This window comes from Salvia hispanica, chromosome 6 (genome assembly GCF_029641045.1).
Source record: "Salvia hispanica isolate PSC_SH4W2 chromosome 6, Shi_PSC_v1, whole genome shotgun sequence".
Taxonomy (NCBI): domain Eukaryota; kingdom Viridiplantae; phylum Streptophyta; class Magnoliopsida; order Lamiales; family Lamiaceae; genus Salvia; species Salvia hispanica.
Window position 1 is genome coordinate 23,591,045 of NC_142697.1, and position 20,129 is coordinate 23,611,173.

The 20,129-nt window shown below is 36.9% G+C and overlaps 5 protein-coding genes across 7 annotated transcripts; 2 read left to right on the top strand and 3 right to left on the bottom strand.

The window, feature by feature from the left end:
• Positions 1 to 1,092: 1,092 nt before the first annotated feature.
• Positions 1,093 to 5,000, bottom strand: CRR28 (Tetratricopeptide repeat (TPR)-like superfamily protein). The gene has a single exon (XM_048104455.2). It carries the CDS (start codon positions 4,897 to 4,899, stop codon positions 3,073 to 3,075), a length of 1,827 nt encoding a protein of 608 aa, XP_047960412.1. The 5' UTR covers positions 4,900 to 5,000; the 3' UTR covers positions 1,093 to 3,072.
• LOC125205486 (uncharacterized) lies at positions 1,398 to 3,010 on the top strand. The gene is made up of 3 exons (XM_048104456.2): positions 1,398 to 1,958; positions 2,290 to 2,581; positions 2,693 to 3,010. Exons 1-2 carry the CDS (start codon positions 1,398 to 1,400, stop codon positions 2,578 to 2,580), a joined length of 852 nt encoding a protein of 283 aa, XP_047960413.1. The 3' UTR covers position 2,581; positions 2,693 to 3,010.
• A 3,157-nt stretch (positions 5,001 to 8,157) lies between the features above and the next one.
• Positions 8,158 to 11,076, top strand: LOC125205886 (uncharacterized). The gene is made up of 3 exons (XM_048105060.2): positions 8,158 to 8,312; positions 8,469 to 8,970; positions 10,405 to 11,076. The coding sequence occupies exons 2-3, from the start codon at positions 8,498 to 8,500 to the stop codon at positions 10,850 to 10,852; spliced, it is 921 nt and encodes a 306-aa protein (XP_047961017.1). The 5' UTR covers positions 8,158 to 8,312; positions 8,469 to 8,497; the 3' UTR covers positions 10,853 to 11,076.
• LOC125205887 (thioredoxin H-type-like) lies at positions 11,017 to 11,857 on the bottom strand. Its single transcript, XM_048105061.2, has 3 exons — positions 11,617 to 11,857; positions 11,426 to 11,548; positions 11,017 to 11,338 (listed from the first exon to the last, which is right to left on the bottom strand). Exons 1-3 carry the CDS (start codon positions 11,785 to 11,787, stop codon positions 11,207 to 11,209), a joined length of 426 nt encoding a protein of 141 aa, XP_047961018.2. The 5' UTR covers positions 11,788 to 11,857; the 3' UTR covers positions 11,017 to 11,206.
• A 1,478-nt stretch (positions 11,858 to 13,335) lies between these two features.
• LOC125205908 (uncharacterized) lies at positions 13,336 to 18,312 on the bottom strand. Of its 3 annotated transcripts, none has more exons than XM_048105102.2 (6): positions 17,597 to 18,312; positions 16,765 to 16,964; positions 16,499 to 16,585; positions 16,356 to 16,400; positions 13,887 to 14,087; positions 13,336 to 13,807 (listed from the first exon to the last, which is right to left on the bottom strand). In XM_048105102.2, exons 1-3 carry the CDS (start codon positions 18,228 to 18,230, stop codon positions 16,559 to 16,561), a joined length of 861 nt encoding a protein of 286 aa, XP_047961059.1. In that variant the 5' UTR covers positions 18,231 to 18,312; the 3' UTR covers positions 13,336 to 13,807; positions 13,887 to 14,087; positions 16,356 to 16,400; positions 16,499 to 16,558. The 3 variants fall into 3 exon arrangements, with proteins under 3 accessions (XP_047961059.1, XP_047961061.1, XP_047961058.1); XM_048105104.2 differs by having other exon boundaries at positions 13,887 to 13,937; positions 14,024 to 14,087; positions 16,356 to 16,585; positions 17,597 to 18,311; XM_048105101.2 differs by having other exon boundaries at positions 13,336 to 13,548; positions 13,618 to 13,807; positions 16,356 to 16,585; positions 17,597 to 18,311.
• Between the last annotated feature and the right edge of the window lie 1,817 nt (positions 18,313 to 20,129).

The following is a 20,129-nucleotide window of genomic DNA, read 5'->3' on the forward strand; positions in this document are numbered from 1 at the left end:
AATCTCGACCCATCATATATTTTTATGAAATGTTTGTAACATTTTAGTTACCGTACAATGACAATACATGAAAATCTATCAATTAAATTAAACAAAAAGAAATAAGATTGATAAATGCCGTATTGTATGTTAAAAATATGAAGAGTTGATTTTTATGCACCAATAAAAGAATCCACATATAATATTTAAAATGTACTACTATATGTAAACCTTGTAAAATAAAATTGGACTCAATCTGATATTTTTATTGATACAGGTCCAAGCTTTGACGAAACATGCTTATATAGAATCTGTATTCACATCTGAAAATGATACCAGTGATTATCTTCCTTTGTTGATTGCTTTTGCCAAAAAAATATTCGTTCATTGGTAGTATTGAGTTTCAAGTTCAACAACCACCTGACTTCCTTACAAATTTGAATAAGTCCTATTTGGTGAGCTCATATCCTTATCCACCTTGCGTGGATTTCCAACTTGCATCGACCGAATAATAAAATAAACTAAATTAGCATGCAGTACTTCTTCAGCTTAATTAAATTATAGGCAAATTACTAAATAAATTACTAATTTGAAACTTTCTCAATTATCACGTACTTCCCTCTTCTTAATTTGAAATGCATGGACAAAATATAGTTTAAAGCTTAATTAGACAATGTTGTTTTGCTCAACAATGTTTTATCCACGTGTTCTAAATTAATTGTGACATCAGCGCGTAATTCATCGAAAAATAGAATGATTGGATGATTACAAAAGTCTCAATCATACTTTATTTTTCAGAATTTAAAAAGTGTAGCACAGAATAAAATTTTATCCCTCTTTTATTATTTACTAGTATATGACAATTTGCCTCTTAAGTTATCTACATTGTCATTTGTTTCTCATAACTTTGAATATATTTCTCTTCACTAGTGACTCTAATTTCCATCCTTGCCTAAATTGATATGCCAAAGTACTATCTCCGTCCCACATTAAGTGTCACATTTTATCATTTTGGTCTGTTCCACAATAAGAGTCACATTTCACTTTTATTATAAATAGTAAGTAGTCATCACATTCCACCAATCAATTCCACATTCAATATGACACTTAATGTGGGGTGGAGGTAGTAATATTTTCAATATTGTATTTTAAATCAATAAATATTTTAGTACAATCTTCTAAATCTAATTAGAAATAGATCACATATATTGCAATAAAGAAAAATCGTCTTGAGTTACAGTCAAACTCGTCTTGTACACGTGATGTCAAATATTTCACCCCAATACCGCGTTTATGACAGCCTGCCTTTCTTCCTCTCTCTCCTCTTTAAATACTCTGTAACAGAACAAGTCAATCCAATTCCAGTTCATTATCTGGAAACGCAACTTGATCGATCACTACAACAAGAGGCAAGAGCGATGGAGCAATTCCTGAACGCGAAGATCGTCCGCCTGAAGAGCAGCCACGACAAATACCTCACCGCCGACGAAGACGAGGAGTCCGTCATCCAAGGCCGCGACGGATCCTCCAAAGCCTCCAAGTGGACCGTCGAGTTCGTCGAGAATTCCGACGGAATCATCCGCCTCAAGAGCTGCTACGGCAAGTACCTCACCGCCTCCAATCAGCCCTTCCTCCTCGGCATGACGGGCCGGAAGGTGCTGCAGACGCGCCCCGCCCGCCTCGACAGCTCCGTCGAGTGGGACCCCGTGCGGGATAAGGGCGCCGCCGTCAAGCTCAAGACGCGCTACGGCCACTTCATGAGGGCCAACGGCGGCCTCCCGCCCTGGAGGAACTCCGTCACTCATGACATCCCCCACAGGACCGCCACCAAGGAGTGGATCCTCTGGGAGGTTCATGTCGTCGATATCGTCGTCGCCAACTCGCCCCCGCCGCCGCTTGTGGTGGAGGACAAGGATTCTTACTCGCCGCCTGCCAGTTTCTCTTCCAGGCCGGCTAGCTTTTCCTTTTCCAGACAGCAGGTAATTAATTCAATTACTCATTTTTATATGGTTAATATTTCAATGTTTGGTGGAATATTGTTTGGATTTGCATGAAAAGAAATGCTAGAATATTCAAAAGTTGCAGCATCTATGCATATACTTTTAAATTAACACGCAAGTTGATTGAATATTCAAATCATGCATATATGCTTTTCCAGATAAGGATTCAATTAATATACTTTTAAGTGATCGCAATCTATGTTGAAAATAAAGAGTCTTGATGCAGAATTGGTTGGTAAATTTATATGTATTTTAACAATTATTCAGTCTATTTATTGAAATGGACGCTCACTGTGTAAGTTTTGTGCAGTCGCGTGATACTGAGCATAGCTCGCCTCCGAAGGGCAATGACGGAAGGCTAATATACTTCCACATTGCTGATGAAAACGGGAGAGTAGACGAAGGTTTTGAAGAGCTCAGCATTACGTTCAAGGGCACTGGAGTGGATGAATTAACCCAGAGGATGGAAGAGGAGCTTGGAATCGAGCGTATTAGTATATGTGCAAAAAGCCCCTTGAATGGGGACCTTTTCCCTCTTCGTTTGCAGCTTCCCCCCAACAACGCGACTATGCACGTCGTTGTGGTTCCACAATCATCATAAGGTACTACTATTACGCTCTAAATTAATCCCTTCTGCAACTTGTATTATTTATGACTAAGATAGTATGTCAACAAGTATCTCACTGGTTTTCTGCCTTGTGATGATGTAACAGTCTTTGGTGATGTTGGAGCAATTGGAAATTGTTCGCTGATTTCTGCAAGCGCTGCGTGTTTCTGTACATCCTACCTCAGCCTTCTTTCTCCACATGCTTGCAAAGAAAACTCAGATGCAGAAGGCATTATCTCTATACATATATATGTGCAAGAAGTATCATGTGTCTGATTAGCAGCTTATAGTTTGCTCTTATTCTTTATTCTTTGGCCCCTTTTTTGGAATGATTTTGTAGAGAATCAGTGTATTATGGTCTGAACCAGTGAAATTATGGCTAGTGAATATAATCAAATAAACATGGTGTGGGATTGATTGTTTATGAATATTGTTCGCTTATGAATCTTATGATACAATAATTAACAATGTGAAGTAATGAAAACATTACCAGAAATCCATGCAAGAACATGAGCCATTGCTGAAGCGATGGAAACGAAGGCGATCTCTGATGATAATCTCCACATTCATAACACTCGAGATCAATTTGATAAAATTGTGGCAGTCGTTGCATATGCGCAGATTCTTGAATACACGTACAGGCGCCGCCCCTGGCTTCGAGTTCAGCAGTGCGAAAGCTATCGCCAGCTTCTCGCTGTGCAGTCTGAGAGAATCCCCCTTCCCGTCTCGATCCTCATCGACCAAAGGCGCTTGCGACAAGTCATGAACATACCCTGCCATCTTCACCCTCTCTTCAATCCACTTCAAGAACTGGTAAATCTCTCTGCTACATGGATGCGTCGTGTCTCCTGCGAAAAACTCGTGAACGACACCATCCACCTCGACTGAGCTACACCCGGGTTCTTTATCAACACCCTTATCCATCATTAGTTTCCTGATCAATCCCACTTCATCCCATCGATTAGCGGATGCAAACACCCTTGAAAGAAGAACATAGGCTCCGCTGCTTTCGCCCCCATCGCCTTCCATCAGGCGCTTTGCCATTTCTTGGCTCAGATCGATCCCTTCGCCTTGCTTGCAGCTAGCGTCGAGAAGGCTCCTCCATATCACATCATCCGGCTTCACAGGCATGCTCGACACAATGTCAAGCGCTTCATCTATACGCCCCCTGCGTGCAAGGAGGTCGATCAGGCAGCCGTAGTGCTGCAAGACCGGCTCCACATTGTACTTGTTCGCCATCAAATCAAAGTATCTACGCCCCTCGTTAACCAAGCCTCTGTGATTGCAAGCGCTCAATACACCGACGAAGGTGATGGAGTTAGGCCGGAGATTGTCTTCGTTGATCATTCGATCAAAGTGCTCAAACACTCTCTCTGCTTCACCATGCGCTGCAAGCCCTAAAATTGCAGCATTCCACGAATTCACATCACGGCTATGCATCGATTCAAGTACTTGAAGAGCCATTCTCATCGAGCCGCATTTGTAGTACATCTCTATCAAAGAATTATTCACTAACACATCAAAACTGGGCTCGATCACACACTTATTCAATACATAAGCGTGCAGCCACATCCCCATGGATAATGCCCCCAAACCGGCGCAGGCATCGATCACGCTTTGCACCGTGTACCCGTCCGGCTCAAATGACGGAATCATCTTCGCAAACATTCTCAACGCTTCATCGAAATCTCCCGCTAGCACAAGCGCGTCGATGATCGCATTCCACGACACCAAGCTTCGCTCAGGCATTTTATCGAACACTTTGCTCGCATCCTCCTGGAGGCCACACGAGGCGTAGAAATGGATCAAACTGTTGCTCACGTACACATCGGATGCGAAGCCGCGTTTCAGAGCTTGCGCGTGAGCTTGTTTCCCCTGGCGCAGATCGAATAAAAAGGCGCAAGCTTTGAGCACGAACGGGAACGTGTGCTTATCAGGAAGCAAGCTCTCTTGTTCAAGGAGTTGTTGGAAGACGGAAAAGGCTCGCTTTTTGTGGAGCTTGCTGTGGGCGTAAGATCTAATTAGAGTGTTATAGACGAAGGTGTTAGGGTTTGGAATGTTCTGGAAGAGTTTCAGTGTGTAGATTAGATCTTGCAAGGCGGAAAAGTGAAGCAGCCTGCTGAAGAGATAGACGGTTTGGGGACTCTGGTGAGGAGGCGGAGCGGTGCGGAGGATTTTCGCGTGTATTTGTTTGAGGTGAGGGAGGGAAACGGTGGCGGATTGAGTTAAAATGTGGAGGACTCGGTAGTGATGGTGGTGGCGCGGGGCGGTGGAGAACTCAGCCGGTGGCGTGGTTGCTAAAATCATATCCATAGCTTCAACTTCATTTCCCGCGAATGCTGATTATTCCAACCACATTTAACTACCATACATCGGAATATTCGTAGGCCCAAACTGTTTGGGCTAAAATTAGAAAAATTGCCTATTCTTACTGCCCCAATAACAACCCAATTGCTAAAATTAGAAGATTTCGATTATACCTCTGTCACAAAAATAGTCCATTTATTTTTGTTCATTTTGATCTTTCTATAGAAATTATGATCATTTTCTTTCTATATGACTATTTTTTGTAGATGAACGTAATATTAGTAATATTATTAGTTACGTTAGAGGTCATATGCGATTGAGATTTGAGATGACTCGAAACTCCTATATATTGATTAAATGGAACCGACGACTTATCAATTAAATTGAGCTTAATCACCAACTCGCGCGGGATCTTATTGTTATTGAGCTCAAGCTCAATCACTTTTGAGATTTCTTTGATTAAGGTTGAGTGGCTCATGAGCTAGTTCAACTCACTAATAATCATGTACTATAAAATATAAATTAAAATTGTACTGTCACAAATATAATTTCTATATGTTTTATTTACGATTTACTATGTTGCATGTTTACATTTTTCTAGGGTTTGTAATCTATACTCAAGGTGTAGACACCTTAGAGTTTGAATATATTTATTTAGAGAATATAAGTAGAAAAGTAAGCGACATCCATCATTAATGGAGTCATGACTCGTGATCATTAGGAAATAAACTAGCATATCCGAGTGAAATGAGAAGTTATAAAATCAAATTTCCTTCCTAAGTGATAACAATTGCAGTGCCAAGTACAGATATGTCTCTCTTACAAAAAAACATGTGGAACTCCCACCCCATACATTATACATAAATATAATAGTGACGAACGACAAATCAAACAAGTTAGTTGAGAGGTACACGATCACAAATCACAACACAATTATCAAAGATAGGATGTTTCAAGTTTGAATGCAATCATCAAAGACAGGATATTTCTCTTGCGTAGAAGTGTCCAAGTGTGAGGAGGCCCCCCCACAATTATAACACAACCATTATTGTTACTGCAATTGGATTATTTAGTCCACCTCCCACATTAAATTAAACCCATTAATTAACTCCTAAAATGGGCCCTATTTAATCCAATCACCCTCACCCTCAAGGCCCACGCAACTCCGACTAACCAACCACACGTACAAACGACAAAAATACTTACGGCGTCGTTTTAGCCACCTACCGACGCCACCAATTTGGTCATATTATGGGAATTTCAAGATTGGATGCAAGTAGTAGTGAATAAACATGATCTGATTTTCAGAGTGAATAAACATCAAAGTTAGATTGAAATGTTATTAATTTGTTCTTTTATATTGTTTGATAATAACATTATCTTTTCTTTTTTATCTAACTCATTTTATAAATACGTTATTCGCACGTCAAAATCATTTTCTTCTTTAATTTATTCTCATTTTTTTTGTCCAAATGAATTTCTGTTGACGTACTCATGTCATTGTATTGACATTTTTTACATAATATGTTGAATAATTATCAAAGTTATCGCATTAAGTCAATTATCAATTGATAATTACACTCCTAGGGCTGTGATCAATTGCTAACTTTTTTACGTTGCTAACTTGTTAACTCATCAATGCAGTGCATTAAAAATGTCAACATGATGATATTTAAATGTCAATACATAATTTTGTTGAACTTCAATATAGTGTGCTGATATTATGTGTTGACATTTTGATGTCACCGTATTGACATTTTTAATACACTATATTGATGAGTTAGCAGAGTTAGCAATTTAAATAGTTAGCATATAACACACCCCTACACTCCTATATATATATATATACATAAATGTAATTATTCTCATCGTCCCAAGTTAATCGATATGTTTTTCTTCAACATGAGATGTAAGAAAGTTGTGTTAATGAGTTAAATGAAAAGAAAATAAAGTAAAAGACTATACATCGAATAATATTAGAATCCTACTAGAATGCTAACACTCCCTTTAACTACAACTAAATATATACTAGTAACATTAGATCATGGAATCAATGTACAAGATGAACACAACCTCGCGTATAAATACAATGAAAAAGAAAACGTCAATTAGGGGTCTTAATGTCACTATCAACTTATTACTAGTAACAAGTACACTATTTTCTTTCTCTTCAAAATATCTCCGAACTTTGAATTTATATAGCCATCACGTTTCAAACTATTTTGCAACACAAACATATCTCAAATTATGTTCAAAAGATAAAATTAGATAAAATTTTCGTGAATTTCATATACTTTTTTATAATCATTCGAATATTAACATATCGATCATACTATGTCATTGTAACACAAGCACAATGTGTAGTATTAAAATACATCAACATACTTATGTCACTGTTTTTATATTTTTAATATACTATATTAATATACGGTTTTATACCTTAAATACGATAAGTGTTATTATCCTTTTGATATAAATGATAAAATATAAAATTATTCGTGAGTCGTGACAACATAAAAGATCATTATATTACTAAAATTATATAATAGTAGTAACTAGTAATTAGCATTTGATTTCTACTCCATCATATTATGAATAGTAGTAAAATGCAATTTTATTGCCCACCAATTAATTGTGTCACACGCCTTAAGTTCTCAATTATTAAATTGAGATTACCACCTTTTCTATAATTTTTTATACTCTCTTGTCCTATAAAATTAAGGAAATTTTTTATTTTGGAATGTTCTAAAAAAATATCTCATTCTATTTATGATAACTTCTCTCATATTGAATCTCATTCTCCGTTAACAATATTATACTGTAATTATTTTTTCTTTCTAAATTTCTCTTATTTTACTAATTTTACATTAATTTTTGTATCGATCTAAATATTCATATTTTTATGGGACGGACCCAAGAAATATAATCAGACAAGATAAACAAATGACAGTAAAAACATGCTTCTAGATTTCATCAAAATTTTATATGGTAAAAACAGTCGGAAAACAAAGACATGGAAGAAGATCATAGTCCATAGATGAATAAATATATTCTTAGAAGAATATTAATAGTACTACATAAAATATATTTCTTTCCTTATCTATTTTATCTAGATTTCATCAAAATTTTATATGGTAAAAACAGTCGGAAAACAAAGACATGGAAGAAGATCATAGTCCATAGATGAATAAATATATTCTTAGAAGAATATTAATAGTACTACATAAAATATATTTCTTTCCTTATCTATTTTATCTAGTTATTCATTCATACTCCGTAGTAAATACTCTGTTCCTTCACTATATATATGAAAAAATAATAACTTGGATTCAATTTGCAATAAAATATTGAACACAGTCTTGATCATCACGCCTGCAGTCGAGAATCCAGATCATCGCTTTGGCTCTTTCATTGTGTGGGTGAGTATCTCTTCCTCGCCTGTCACAAACCGTTAAAAATATCGCTACTTTCGCGTACCTTAGCGCATCACCCGCCATTCCGCTAGCCTGCGCATCTAGAACCCTATAAAAATCCTTCTTTATCAACATTTGATTTTGATAAAGCTTTTTTTGCAGAAGAGAAAGGGATAAAGGCGAAACCTTTAATGGGGGTCGATTACTACAATATTCTCAAGGTTTCGAGGAATGCGGCTGAAGAGGATTTGAAGAAATCGTACAGGAAATTGGCGATGAAATGGCATCCGGATAAGAATGCGGTCAACACTGAGGCAGCGGAGGCCAAATTCAAGCAGATTAGCGAGGCCTACGATGTGCTCAGCGATCCACAGAAGCGGCAGATCTACGATGTCTACGGTGAGGAAGGCCTCAAATCCAGTGTCCATCCGCCGCCGCCGAGTAGTGGCGACGGAGGGGGGAGGGGGTTTGAGTTCAGCCCTAGGGATGAGGAGGATATTTTTGAGTTTTTTTGGGGGTCCGATGCTGAAAAGGGGAAGAGCGGCGGTGAAAGGGTGAAGAAAGCGGCGGCGATGGAGAGTAAGCTGCCGTGTAGCTTGGAGGAGCTGTATAAGGGCTCGAGAAGGAAGATGCAGATAGCAAGAGTCGTGCTTGATGAGTCTGGGTTGGTACATTTTTCCACTTCAACAATCTGTTTTCTTTCAGTTTGTGTGTGTGTGTGATTGCATAATAATTGATATAATTTGATCTTAGATATTGTTTTAGAAAATTACTTAAGCCGAGGAAGGTGTTCGTTACGGGAATTGAGTGGTTTTCTGAATTAGTCTCGTCTTTCATGAACATTCCTCCTTCTTACCTGTTGATTAGTAGCTTCAAAATTTGGAAAGAATCGAATTCAGTCTTTTAGGTTAGATATTTGACCTATAAGTTTCAGAAAAATTATCTTTGTTTGGTGTTGTGTGGCTGCAAAATGCGTACACGTTTGCACCTCATGCTTTTGGAATACAATTAAACTGAGAGATGAATAGGTTGTTGGTGGTTATTAGTTACGTACGTGGAAGAAAATTCGAGTGCTTGTGTTTTTGTATTACTTGAATCCTTTTGTTCTTTAGCTTAATAAAGGACAGTTGGAGAGTCTTTAAATTACATCCATTTATGGTGCCTTAAGTTAATATGAGGTGTTTTATTCTGTTGATGCAGAATTGATACTCTATGCTTTTATTTCTTTTATCGATGCGTAATATTCTTTTTAGAGAGTCAAAAGTGTTTGTGGTTGTCTTTGAGTTATTGATTGAAACTCTGGAGAAGTTTCTTTTATAGCATACCTGGAAATAGTCGGAGAAATGTAAAGTAGAATTTTCTGATTCATGCAAGTATGCGACTAAGAAATTTTGGAAAAAGTGATTATTACATCGTGAACTGAGATTTATATTTGGATATTTGTTTTACTCTTTTCTCTTTCATGTTTCTAACTTCTGATGTCTTTTTTTATATTATCTATCTATTTTCACATTGATTGATTCGTGGTGCATGCAATCGGAATACTTTGGAAGCTTTAGCTTCTGTTTCATGTGCATGAATGCACTCTTTTATATTGACTTCATGTCCCTCATTTCAAAATTTAGGTGTGGCTTATGCATGAGTAGTTCCCCATTGAAACTATGATTAGTAACAGACCGTAACTAGTTTGCAAGTTTATGGAGGAAAATATTTGCCCCTCCTATTTTTAGCATTAATTTAAGCTTTGTGGTTGTAGCTTTTGTTGGCAGTAGATACAGGTTTTACAACTATACTTTTTGACATCGTTTCCAATTTTTCCCAATACCCTGTTTCACCGAACATTTGTTACTTCATTTTATGTTCTTTAACTATTATACGTTTATACTCCATTAGTAAACTTTCGAAAGATAAATTAAAGTAGATGGACGGTTAAATAGTTTCTTTTATTCTAGCGCGTGAACATCATCTGTGGGGTTGCAGGAAGATGATTTTCAAATTACAAACTTTCACGCTTGAGATTGCAACTTGTATTGGTTTAGTTTGGTTGCTATTTGATGCATATTTCAAAGTGTAGTGATGTGCAGTTTTATCATTGCAGTAAACCGGTAACTGTTGAAGAGGTTTTGGCTATAAACATCAAGCCTGGTTGGAAGAAGGGCACAAAGATCACTTTTCCTGAGAAAGGGAACCACGAAGCTGGTGCCACTCCTGGTGACCTCATCTTTGTCATTGATGAGAAGCCACATCCAGTTTTCAAGAGAGACGGAAATGATCTAATCATCAATCATAAGATCTCCTTAGTAGATGCTCTCACATGCAAGACTATCAACATAACAACCTTGGATGGAAGGGATCTACCTCTCAAAGTATCGAATGTCATCAAACCGGGACATGAAATGTTGATTGAAAACGAAGGGATGCCAATATCCAAAGAACCTAGCAAGAACGGCAAGTTGAGGATAAAATTTGATATCAAATTCCCTTCAAGGCTCACTGCGGAACAGAAATCGGATTTGAGAAGGATTTTGGGCAAGGCGAACGCGTAAGTTTAGTAATACTATAACTCTAGTTACAATTAACCTATCGAGACTAGATAATCTACTGTGCATAGTAGGAGAAATGTCCACTTCAGTTTCTTATTTATCTTCGATATTTTGAAGTATTTACCAGTTACATATTAGCACAGCTATCTCTGCTGTAAAATACTATCTGCAATGAGAAATCTGTATCATATAATAATTCCTCTTAAATGGAAAGCTCTTTCTTCATAGTTTTACATCTCTCATAGCTGTTCGTAAAGAAGATTGTGAGCCAAGATTATTGAAGTAATAAATATACTAGAATCTCTCTCAATAGCCATAAAGGCAAAGGTATTGATGCTCATTATATCTGATAGAAATTTAGAATCTGTGTTTCTCAATCTTGTTTTGGAGATCATCTTTCTTGGCTCCCACCACCTTATCCACTTGTTTTCCTTTCTTTATCAGTATGAAAGTCGGCATTGCTTGAACCCCGTATTCCTCAGCCACATCCTGTCACATTGTTTGTCACGAATGATTAGGATATTTTTCTTAAGGTAGTTTGATGGGTAAGAAAGACACAGCAAGTGAAATGCGTACATCTAACTCATCAACGTCGATTTTGATGAAATCCACTTCTGTATATTTCTCGGCGAACTCATTGATCGCCGGAAGAATCTGCTTACACGGCCCACACCACGTGGCTGTGAAGTCAACGACGATCTTCAAGAAACATAAACTTATTAGAAGACTGAAGAATGTTATATAAATACATCCCTATATATATTTACCAGTTTTGACGTCTGCTTTGCTGCTTCGTAATGGATTTTCCACTTAGCCGAGGAGTGGAATGCGATGACCTGGCCCTTCTTGGCTGGTTGAGGTTGCGTCGGCCGTGGCATTTGGTAGATTTGTTTTGGCGAGCCTTGGCCGTCATAAGCTGTTGAAACATTGGCTCCCATCTTGATGAAGATTTTCTTGAATCTGGCTAGTTATAAGAGTTTAAGGAGTGAAATTACTATGTTTGTGAATTGATGCAATGCTCTATTTATAGACACTTTGACACTGCAATGGTTTCTAGTTTTTTTATTACACACTTCATTGCCGAATATGTTCTTGTTGGGACCGTGAGCCATTTCCACCGCTGATGCTAATTGCGGCAAGATTTTATGCATTAACAAAAACCAATATAAAAAACCACACTGTTTCTTGAAGCTTGCTTCTTCATCACAATATTCCTTGCATCAAAACATATTTTCTCACCTAGTATTTTACAGTGAAGAATAGCCTTGAGTTGAGTGATGATGAGTGCAGATTTTAAAGTGTAAAAAGAATAATTTGAGTGGAGAAGTTGATTCTGCATTTGTTTCGTTTTTTTTTTTTTTGCTTTAGTTTTCGTCTCATTCTTCACATGACCATCCACAAATGCAACAAGTAACCTTCGATGATGAGACCCTAGCATCTTATTGGGCCGACATATACTAACCAATATGGAGTGGAACTCTATTCTCCAAAGGGTCTATTGTTCGTTCGTACGGTTAAATTTTAGTTCGTCCCACTTCAAAATTTAATAAGAAATTATCAATTATGTCAAGATAAAAAACTTAGGTCAAACTGTATCTGATACGTAATGCCAAAAAATCATAAGTAGACATCACTGTCAACAAATTGAATAATATCATTTATTCATAAGTAAAACAGTATTGTTTGATAAGAAAATATCATCAATATATTACGATTAAGCTTTTTAGGGAGGAATATATCCACTTTTTATGGCTTTTTTTCCAGTTGACTTTTTAAAGTTGCAAGACATCATATTTAATCAAATTTGACAATTTTTTCGGTAGTTTGCTCTTCTCTGATAAATATTGTGATTCAAATGATAATGTTTCGTTGCTATATTAATGCAACTGCTTTTGTGATTTGTGATTCCATGCAAAAGACGCACGTTCTTTTACTAATTATTTGCTTCTTTATAACTTTATATGATTCGTATACATCTTGAAATTCCCTATTTAAGGTGTGTGTATTTATTAGGCATAACATATACTCCTATTAGATAGAAAAAGGTGAGAACGTATGGCATATAACGTAATAGACCAAAATGAATTGATGAATTTATCTAGTTAGAACAAAGGGTGATAGAAATCATGAATATCAATTTGAAAAAGTATTAAACAGCCGTAGCTCTCTTGGTGTTCATATGATTTTGGCCACAAAAAAAGGGGTGACTCTTAGTAAAGGTAAAAGGTTTGTGTCCCCCATTAACATTGACTAGATAGTGGTATTAGTTTTGGTAATTCTCAAATTCGTCACTAATGACACCTCTCAACTGTGATTGTCAATTTATGATCGTTCTTAAAGCATCTACCAGTTAAGACTAAAGTAAATTGCACTAAGATTGCATCATGATTTCTAAAGTATGCTTATTTTATATCTGTGGATAAGTAGGGAATAAAAAACAATCTTGATTTGATTATGAAATAACAAGTTACAATTTAAAGTAGCAATCACCACAAAAATATCATAATCTTACCATTTCAGAGGAGATCACACAACATATGTTTGTGGAAAATTTGTACATGTAGTTGATAAGTTCTCTGTTCTCTCATATATGTTCACAACAATAATTAAGAATATCCTAACAAAACTGTAAATCATAAGCTCCCTACATTAAGAGGTGAGGATGTTTGGACCAACCCCATTTCAGACATTATACGGCCCTAGCCAAAAAAAAAAGAGATCATATGCCCAATATATAATATAGTACTATAGTTAATAGTACTACTTACTTTTATGGGGGGGACTTCTGAACCTGGACCTAAGGTGGTCACAATTCAGGCCACGCTGAGGGCCGGCCTAGCTTGAAGACGGTCAGTACAGCAATAATCATAGCAGCGATCCATACCTCTACCAATTCAGCATATGCTGGTATGCGGTATGCCCTTGATGAGATGCTCTCCATGCCCGTTTGCATATCCTCTGCAGCCACCACAACGATTTTTTAGTTCTTACACAGTTGCTCCTGAGATTCCATCTGCCTGAAGTTTTGAGGAGTTACCTGCTCAGTCTGCATATGGAGTCCTAATGTGCTTTCCACCTCTGATGCTTTCTGAATAAATTGAGCAGATATTCTTGTAAAATAACCCGACCTGAATGTGCTTTCAAGAATTTAAAGATAACCAGAACTTGACAAACTTCTCCAGCAAGGTCGGATTCATCTTTATAAATGCCATTGTCATTACAATTCTGCGGCTTCCTCCTGCAAGATACAAGGATTCATAATTGTGAGCAATGAAGGAAGATATTGCAAGGAATAGACATAGGTCTAATTTACTTTCATAGATTGCATAAAGAGAGAGCTTGCTTAAATACATGTGGATATAACAATTATTGGAGAAACAATACACAATCGACTTAGTCTAGCAACCAACTACAAAGTTGAATAACAAGATCTCCATCAATATCACAATATATAGGCAGCATATAACAACAATTTTTTCTTTTAAGTTGGAGGAGGGGAATGGGGATTGACCTACATATAATCCAAAACTAGCATTTGCTGGCAAGTAGAAGAGAATAAGGGACACAATTGATATGAACAAACTTGTATTTGGTTAAATAACTCCTAAGAAGAAACCGGAAAACTAATATTGACGACTAAATACACATTAAAGGTCACAAGGAAAATCAGCAGCCACCTAAGCAATGACACCCCAGAGATTATACAGTCAATTAATATCAATAATGTAGGCAATCTCAAGAAAAATAAACAAGATGAAACAGGATTCAACAGTAAGGAGCAGTCCAAACTGGAACAAGACAATCTTCCTATTTCAATACACATCTTTCATGGAATTCAACAATCATGATGCCTCAAAAAATAAACACACTTTTGAGGTACCAGATTACATGATTAACATTTTGACATTTAGACAAGATCCAGAAAGGAAGTCATTCGGATGCAATAATCTTTCGCCTAACTCTTTTTCGCTATCTGGGTTATTCTATTTCATTTTAATGTATCCAAAGGATGTCATATAATCAGCTACAGTTCTATATATTGCAAGTGAACTGTGATTATACATGTTGATCAGTAATAAAGAATATAGCGTCTCTCTACGCAAATGAATAAGACAAAGTACGAAGAAAATGGCCACTCCGAGGATGATGACAAGAATACGAACATGAAAAGTTACCAGGCAATAGCAAAGACCAAAGAAGCCTGTAGGTGCAAACTATAAACAAGAACATTAACTGAAACTAATTACTTTGGGAAATTTAGCAATATATAGAAATTAATTTATGGGCTTTCTCTCCAGAGGAAATTAAATCAAGATTTGAGCCAAAAGGCTAAGGTAAATAAATGCTCTTGAAAATAAATACTTTCATCTTTTACTAATCTAAAAATCTTCAGCAGATACATTTTAACCGAACAAGCAGTTTACACATGGACAATAGTGGCCAATAGAGTTCATGATGAAAAAAGTAGGTATACCTCTCACATGGCAACTCCAAAAATTTGTTTCGACAAAGAATCATCAAGGTGGGAGAAAGACAAATGTGGAAAGAAACAAGGTAATTTTACTGTGCAGATTAGCGCTTCGTAACCAGAACATGGAAAGCCACTTCAATATTGCAGCAAATATGGTAACTATACATCGATATCGCATGGGATGTCGAAAAAGGCTAACAAGATATTCAAAACCCAGGATGATGCATGTAACTCTTTTCATTTTCCTCAAACAAATCACCGACTCTGAACAAACTTTTGAATGGAAGAAAAGGGCATGCACATAAGTGCCGGATGCTTTTATCACCCTTGTCGTTCATATTCCCAACTTAGAAATTAGACCAAGCTATTTCTCCCTCTAAGGCTGTAATCCTAGCTTCGAAATTCAGGATACCATGCAACAGCCCCAAGGAACAACAGCTTAACCAAACATTTATGTGTCTAAATTAGTTGCAGTCACTTTCTATTTTTCTACTGATTGGCATCACTGACATTTTCCAGCAAAAATCAGGAAGACACTGAGACGTTGCATGCTAAATATAAATTGACGACACACGTGTCAGAGTATATGACCAATCAGACTTATGGTTTTCATCAAATGCTGGCATCAATTTGTGGACGGTATTCTCTGTTCCTGAAGAACTAAGATGTTCGAGTTCTCTTCTTTTGGATCCTGAAGCCTTTCACCCCGAGGTCAGTTATTCTACTCACACGGTTGCATCGGTATAGATAACATTAGGGTTTTATGTGTCACATTCAATATAACTGCACATGCACACTTTACTATACTAAATAATTTAGATTGTGATACTCTCCCCTGTTTTTTAAATTTTTTTAAGATGGTGATTATGCATGAAAGGTTTTCGAAAGGGGTAAAGTCCCTATGGAAGGTGCTAAAAGTTAATTATCGGCTACTATTTTCGCCTAGAAAAGCACATCACCAAGCCTGTTGGACAATTATGCATATCTATGCTACCATGATCTAGAAATGCACCACATTAAGGTTTTGAAGCCTACCTAACAAACTTTGCTAGAAGGCTTCCACATTTGTTCTGATCGAGTCTGTAAGTCAAACAAAGCATCAAAGGTCCAACCAAAATAAGAAGAAAACTTTAAAACTGAAAGCACGATCCAGGTCTAAAATGCTTGCAAATTATAACTTCAACACCCAACAAACTTCAATTTTCCGAGAGTGCAATGGGGCAGGTGTTGAGGGTGAGCTAGAACCATCTTCCTCGCTGTATGACCTAACAAATTAACATAAAAGGAAGAAGTGATTACAGTATCCACTGTGTAAAAATTCAGCCAACATGCCCAAATGGTAAACAATCAAAAGACTTTCAATCTAGTTAGACAGGATTATTTCCGTACTATTGGCCAAAGGAGAACCTAAACAGTTATTCAATCCATAAAAGTAAGATTCTACCTCTTGCTCAGATCCTGAAGCTGAGCCTTCCACAGGGCCAATGACACCAGCATGAGGAATTATAGAACGATGCAGCAGATCCTGAAAAGAAGTAAAATTTCCCACAGCTGCAGCCACTTGAATAGGAGCGATTATCTGTGGGGTTGTTGTGAAGTAGTCCGAAGCCATAATCTTGTTTAGCTTCTCTCTCAAGCCAGTGTCTAGAAAAACCCCAAGAATAGAGAAAAATACAAAAGTAAAAGAAGGTCCAAACATTTAGAGAAATTCAAGATGCTTTCAACCAAAAAGACATCTCCAGATAATCATAAGCAACCTAATTATTCTACACGAACAAGCAAAACTCTACTGCAAGTAAGTTATGGTGGTGCATAATTTAATTGGTAAAGTACATTCCTTGAAACTACAAGCCCTATTGAAAATGACAGTCCACGTCCAACAAGTTAAACTTCTCAGAAGGCTGAAGAAAGGACTATAAGATAGCAATAAAACAATCAAGCATAGGAGACTCACACTAAAGTAGGGAAAATCATTTCTTCCCAAGTTAAATCCTAAGACTACTTACCCTTGTAACAAAATAAGGAACTTAAATGAACAACAAATAGCAAAACTTATTCATAAACATTCAACAATAAGAAGCATGCGACTTTCTCAAAACAAAATATTCCATATCAGATAAAAGAACATTAAACTCCAGTGTATCAATGCAAATTGGTCTCCAAAAAAAATCAATTAGTTTATCAAAGCAAAGATTTTCACCAAACATATAACAACAAAAGGCATTAAACATACTACTCAATGCAAAATTAGAGAGGTAGGGCGAGAATTTGCATACAAGTGACACTGGAATTAGGCTGAATTGGGTGGTCTGAGTTGGAAAGCCACAGATTTGCACGCTCCACACACATTTTCAACGAGTCCTTGTGTGACAGGCGGGAATACGGTGGTCGCGAGGTGAGAAGATCCCCCAAGAGCGCAACCAAATCCAAATCAAAGTCGTTCAAGGGATCGCCAGCAGCGTCATCATCCGTCACGTAATCATACGAGAGGCAGCAGTTCCTCTCATGAGTCCTCCTCATAAAGTTGTCGTTAGCCATCGACAGAGTGCGGACATCAAACATGCTCCCAAAATACACCAATTTGAGCAGATCGGCAACAGCACCACTTTCATCACTCTTCTTTTCCTCTGATTGAGTCTCGGCCAGAGCGATCTGAATTTCCTGATCAACGGCCTGCAGGAGGGGCTGGCGGAACCTCTCTAACTCGTCGATAAGGGGCACGATGAATGACTTGGAACGGAGGGCTTCCTGCTGCTCTTTGTTGAGGGATTTACCGCGAGAGAGGGATTCCTCCATTTGCGATATGCGGTTGAGCTTTTTGCGCAGCGCGCGAATGCGCTTGTTGAGCAGGCCGAGGACAGGGCCGTCGGTGGCGGTTTCGGAAGAGTGAGATGATGGAATCGCGGCCATTGTTCGAGCGGAGAAAACGAGGAGGAGAGGGATTTTGAGAAGCGGTGAATGAGTGAATAATGATTCTAAAAGGCTAATAGTAATACAGTGGATGCTGATGCTGTCAAACTGTCAATACAAGTCAAATAAAGCACATTTCATTTTCTAGCATTTATTACGACTGCTCAAAAGTGGACCTATCAAATCTGCATCAGTGTATGCGATTTATTGCGGCGGAAAATGGTCTATTGACAAATAAGTTCTCCGTTATAAATCAAACATTTCTGTTTCGGCAATCCATTTTACTCCCTCCATTCCATAAAAATTGAGTCGTATTTCTTTTTAGTCCATCCCAATAAAGTTGAATCATTTCCTTTTTTAACTAAAGATAAAACATCTAATCACTATTACTTTATTCCATCATTTACTTTATTCTCTCTTATCTTTCCTAATTTTTTCATCTCTCCTATTTATTTAATATAAATTCTTAATCTCCGTGCCCAAAAGTTTTGTATCAACTTTTGTGGGACGGAGGGAGTATGTCCATTTTAGGAGTCTCAGTTGAATTTGACATATGTTGTAAGAAATACTCCATTCGTCCTAAGGAAGATGACCCCTTTCTTAGGCGGCACGGAATTTTATGCAAATTTATTTTGTGTGTTGAGAGGAAAGAGTAAAGTAAGAGAGATGGAATAAAGTAGAGATAAAAGTGTTTCCATTTTAAGTAATGAGTCATCTTAGTTAGGACAAACTAAAAAGGAAAGTGAGTCATCTTCAATGGGACGGAGGGAGTATAAAAGAAAGTTGCTGAAAAAAATAGTGGAATGTGGATCCTACTTTTATATATTAGTTTTATAATAAAATATGAGTGGAAAAAGGTGAGTGAAATGTGGGACCTATTACTAATTATGAAATATTCTAACCGGGACTCCTAAATTGGGACGGATGGAGTATTATTTTGTGAGTTAATGAGAAGAGAATAAAATAAGAGAAATAAAAAATTAGAGATGATGTTGTTGTCATTTTAAGAAACGTAAACTCAAAAGAAAAAAACGTTTCATTTTTAATGATACAATGGAGTAGTACTCTTCCTTCTCTATTTTTGGTCCACTTTGTGTTGGAAATGAGTTTTAAGAAATGAAAGAAAAGTGGGTTGAAAAAAATAGTGAAATGTACGTTCCACTTTTATATATTGATTTCTTATAAAATGTGATTGAAATGATTTAGAGGAATATGTGTTCTACTTAACATTTATGGTAAAAAAGAACAATAAATGAAGGATGAATAAAAATGGAAAAGTGAACTAAAAATGGGAGAAGTGGAAGACGAAGAGAGTAATTTTTATACTAGGAACACAAACGTTAAGTGCAGCGATAGATATAAATGTCAACAGAAGACATATGACATACAAATGTATTGACATTTATAGCATAGGTTAATGACATAGTACTCAGTTAACTACTCCCTCCGTCCCCGATTAAGAGTCACACTTTGATCGGACACGAGTTTTATGAAATATAAAGAAAAGTTGGTTGAATGAGTTAGTGAAATATGAGATCCATTTTTTTATATTAGTTTTATAATAAAAATGTGAGTGAATTGAGTTAGTGGAATATGAGACCTACTTACTATTTATGGTAAAAATGAAGTGTGACTCTTAATTGGGGACGGACCGAAATGGAAAAGTTGGACTCTTAATCGGGGACGGAGGGAGTATTTAAGATGGTTGTCAAATTAATAAGACCTTTATATATCTACGAGTGCGTTATATTGCTAATTATTTAAATTGCTAACTTTGCTAACTCGTCAATGTTTTGTACTAAAAATGTCAATACGGTGATATTAAAATGTCAACACATAATATCAACACATTATATTGAAGTTCAACTGTTGACATTTTAATGTCATCGTATTGACATT